The following is a 4,931-nucleotide window of genomic DNA, read 5'->3' on the forward strand; positions in this document are numbered from 1 at the left end:
TCTCTCTCTCTCCCCCCCCCTCCCTCTCCCTTTCTTTCTCTTTCTCTCATTCCTACTCGACAGCAAAACGCGGCTTTTTCATGAGCCTTTTAGATATAAGAGAATCGGCGGTTATCGATCGAGTTTTCTACGAGATTGTTGATCCCCGATGCGGTTATGAAAAGGTGAACGATTGTGCAAAAAACGAGAAGATATCTCGATGAGAATTTCGGTTCTACTGTCACGAAGAAACTTTTATTTGATGTTTTGGGTGTTTGAAACTATTTTATTTGCACGGAGAGAATGTTGTAATAAAAATTATGTCAAATTTGCATTTATTTTGACAGTTTTCTGTAAAAGTAGACTATATTGAAATGATGTTGTATAAATTACTATAGAAATTATAAATTTGATCTACTTGATATATTGTGATAAAAGATCAATCGTATTTTAAACAATATATAACAATTATATAACAATTTCGGTTATAATTTTGTATGGTCCAAAATTACAAAAATCTTGTATTAAAAATTATTACAATTATTTTCAACATGTGCAAAAAATTCGTCATTTTTCTTATTAAATTTTCATTGAATATTTGGGTATTAAAAGGAAAATAAAAAGTTTCAAAAAAGATATCTCCGATATCCAATCGCAAACAAATTCAGAGTAATAAGAGCTTACGCAAGTTATTGATTATGTAAAAAGAATTTTTTAATGAAATTCTTCTGTTTACTTGCAATAATAAAAAATCCTTTTTGAATGCCTATAAAAAGAGGTAATCGATGTTGCTTATTTATTCGTAAAAATTATTAATTCTTCGAAATTAATTCCAATGATAATCTTGTTCTCTATTTTGAGAACAAGATTATCTTTGTTTTTTTATTTCTCTATTTTTGATAGATTATTTCTCTATTTTTTAAAAAAATTTGACAATTTTATTTGATAATTTTATTTGATGACAAACTTTTTAAATGATAAAAACGGTTTTATTATATAAAACTTAATACACGAGAAGAAAGTGATTAGATTAACCAAATATCCGATGAAATATTAACTAGAATTCCAATTGAAGTTACCAGAATTTTGTTCAAATTAACAAGATTTTAGTTAACCAAACAAGATTTCTGACTGACGAGTTCAAGTTGAACAATTACAAGTTTTGCTCCATCAGAAATCTTGTTAACTCGAACAGAATTCTAGTAGCTTCAATTGGAATTTCTGCTTTGTTCAGACATTTAGTTAAACCAACCAAATTTCTTTTCCATATACTATTGGAATATGTCATGGTAAAACACCAAGTCTTCAAGTGTTGAAAATTTATGTACAGGGAAAGAAATTGCTACAGCAAGGGATTGACGACTTGAAACTCGTCACTAGGAGGTACGCGAGGAGACAGGACAAATGGGTGATGAACCGACTGATTCGCCGGAGTGACCGACAAGTAATTAAATTAGCTCGCCTCATATTTCGTTAACGATATACACACGCACACACACACACACACACACACACACACACACAGAGTGACCCACGTAAAGTGTTACAAGCTAATAACTCTAAACAAATAGGACCCCCTATACAATGTTACATATTTGGATTCTACGGGAAAAAGTAAACCTTGTCTGAAATATTTCTTTGGAAAATACTCCTATCAAAAGTTATAAACATTTAAACTTTAATGCAGAATGCATTGGAATTAATGATAAATTAAATAAGACTCATAGTTTTTCTATCTTACACCTTTGGACTATTTTTTATGGGAGTATATCAAAGAGGAAGTCACATCTCAACCACTTACGACGAAAGAAGATAAAACGAAGAATACGTACAGCTTGCATTAAGATGACCCCGAAATGTTGTTTAGAGTTAGGCAAAGTTTTGTAAAAATAATTAATAAGTGTTTAGATGTTAATGGTCAACAGTTCGAACATTTAATAAAATAAAACAAAACAGAAAAACTATGAGTCTTATTTAATTTATCATTAATTTCAATGCACTCGACATTAAAGTTTAAACGTTTATAACTTTTGATAGGAGCATTTTCCACAAAGAAATGTTTTAGACAAGTTTTTTTCCGTAGAATCCAAATATATAACATTGTATAGGGGGTTCCATTTGAAACTTTGAAGTTATTCCCCGCCCCTCTTGAAGGGGGACGTAAGTGGAATTTTGTTCACGTTGTTTTGTTTACGTAGTAGAAAGGCCCCTCGAATATATGAAACTTCCTCATGAACAATTTTTTGATAGGACAAATATGTTTAGAGTTATTAGCTTGTAACATTTTATGTGGGCCACCCTGTATATATATATATATATATATATATATATATGTACGCGCATATTACGTATTTCTAAGTAGCGTTACGATCACACAACTCGTCTTCCGCGCGCCATAGTATAGGCAAGAAAGACGTCGGATGAAGTGTAAATCACCGCTTTCCTTTTTTTCGAGGTTCCTCCTGTTTATTCTTTAGATTGCACCGACGTGACGAACTGGGACAGCTGCGTCTTAGAACCGTCGGTGGCGATCATTTCCGCAATAATGCGCGGTGAGAAACCCGAACAGCGACCGTTGGTGCACGAGGTTATCGAGGACCAAAAGTACGGCGATTATAATGAAATAGAACACAATTTTTGCGAGGTAATTTGAAAAATTCGTTACGAGAGCCGAATCTACTAGATACTGCATTCTTTTTCTTTTTAGTTCTTGTAAAATTATCATTGTTTTTTTCAGGAATGCAAGAAAGTGTTCGTCCGCAAGACTCAGTGGGAGCTACACATAAATGGCTTGAAACACATGAGAGTCTTGAAAAAGAAGCAAAGAGAGGCGCAAATGGCGCAGAAAACTCAATCGACGGAGATAAAAACCCAAAAAGAAATTTCTTTGACCAGGTCGTGACAGACGGTTTCTTTATAAATGACAAAACGCGAACGCATTCGTCCTTGCGTTGCAGAAGGCTATTGAAACTGTAATCGTATAACATTACATATTTTGTCAATGACTGTGTTAGTGTGAATATCTTCGCGGAAATAAACCTGTATTTTCCTTTTGTAATTCAACGAGTCCTCATTATTAATTTATTATTCATTTTATTCATTTTATTATTTATTTTATTATCCAGGTAGATATCGACGGCTGTTAACAGCTTAATAGCTGTTAACAAAAAGGATCTCCCACGACTTAGTGCCTGCTAAGTTACCCTCTGAGTTAACTTACCACGGGGTTGGCGGTACGGACATTAGTAAATCGCGCACTTTGTTTTAAATATCGACGAGATATTATTGAGAGAGAGATTTGACTATAAATATTATATATTATTATTAAATATATATTAAATATGAAATCGACATTCTATTCTTTCTTTTTTTTTAAGAATCGATTATCTCCTCGCGATATTTTCTAATCCTGATTAATTTCTATTTAAATTATAAAGTATAAAATTGTGTTACCATTCCGCGGCTCTTAACACAGACTTCGCAACTAATAAAAATTAACCGATTACATTTAGTCAGGACGCAAATCTTAATTAGTCGAGATTTAAACCCGCTTAGCCAAGATATGAACCGTTGGTTAAGCGAATGAACTTCTTTCACGATATCGCTGGATGACGCCAGGTGATTGAATGATCGTCTTTTTTTCTTTTTTAAATGTGATTTGAGTAACCTCTAAAGATCTTTTTTCTTGTAATTAGTACGATCTAACACCAAGTTCGATGATTTTATTGTGGAGTAATATGACTCAATATAAAAAAAGACTTCATTTTCAATCAATATAATTTAACGAAGAATATGTATTACGACGTACACATACCTTTTCTTTCCCTCTCTTTTAACAACAAATGTAAAGTGGCACTATATATTTTTAATAAAATATTAGAGATGGAAACTAATTATATTATATATATATATATAATATATGTTGTATAATATATATTATACAATAGGGAATTATAGGAAAGATTTAAAAATCCATCCAATACTTTCGATATTTTCGAGATATAATTGTCAGAAGTTAATATCTTTTCTAATCGATTATTTGAACATAGGTTGTTCCTTTCATTATTGCTTGTCCCTACAGAGAAATACGTACTGCATTCGAGTAAATGTCACTTGTTCAAGTACTTCATTGGTTTATACAAGACATTTCATTTCAAACAGATCAGCCAAATATCTCGAAAACTGAGCTTGGCAGAAAAAAATGTTTTGAATAAAATTTATAGGGTTTTGAGGAAGAAAAAAATATGGTGACTTGAATTTTAACTAAAGTTATTTACTAATGTCATATAAAGGTCAACTTTGTTTTTTTAATAGAAAATAATACTTTTTATATCAGATTTTAAAAAATTATTCAATTCTATGTAGGAAATCCTTAAGACGTGTATGACCTAAATCCAATAGTTTAGAATTTACTTGGCATTGAAAAATGCAACTTCGCCAATTTCCATCAACAATAATGCGCGTGTGTATTATGAATGCGTTCGAGATATTCGGGGCTAGCCTGTTTAAAATAGGACACTCTGTATAATATAATATCATGTAATAAAAGAACACTTGCACACAAAACTTGTTTTCTTTTATTTACACAAGAGTTGCATAAACATATTTTAACGCTATTATCAGAAAAATATTGTTTTGTCGAAGATAACCATTATATAAAAGAAGAAAATTGTGTAATCGGTTTCCTTGGCAATAGAATAGTGTTCTTCTCCGTGTAATTGAGATTGAGCTAACGATACGCGGGATCCTATACGGTTCTCCGGAAACTGGAAAATCGATACGCAAGTCGAATCGCGTTTTCTCCGGACGCTCACACACGTGTTATAAACGTTATCCTCGACCGAATCTTTCGGTTGTCGAGTGCTCGCGCGAAAGCAAGCAGAATCGTGCATTCTGACACTTACGAACGTGCAATCCGCACGGAGGCGAACAACGCTCGTACGGGCCGCAAT

At 32.5% G+C, this 4,931-nt stretch overlaps 1 protein-coding gene across 1 annotated transcript in view; it reads left to right on the top strand.

Annotated features, from left to right (window-relative positions):
- The window catches only part of LOC116848736 (tRNA dimethylallyltransferase), a 170,057-nt gene extending 166,727 nt beyond the window's left edge, over positions 1-3,330 (top strand). The window contains exons 7-9 of the mRNA XM_032825150.1: positions 1,310-1,423; positions 2,435-2,623; positions 2,717-3,330. Coding sequence (XP_032681041.1) covers positions 1,310-1,423; positions 2,435-2,623; positions 2,717-2,881 — 468 coding nt within the window. The 3' untranslated portion in view covers positions 2,882-3,330. The remainder of the gene's footprint in view (positions 1-1,309; positions 1,424-2,434; positions 2,624-2,716) is intronic.
- The last annotated feature ends 1,601 nt before the right edge of the window (positions 3,331-4,931 follow it).

This window comes from Odontomachus brunneus, unplaced genomic scaffold, assembly GCF_010583005.1.
Source record: "Odontomachus brunneus isolate Ranch 3 - 2012 unplaced genomic scaffold, Obru_v1 Obru_scaffold_099, whole genome shotgun sequence".
NCBI lineage: Eukaryota > Metazoa > Arthropoda > Insecta > Hymenoptera > Formicidae > Odontomachus > Odontomachus brunneus.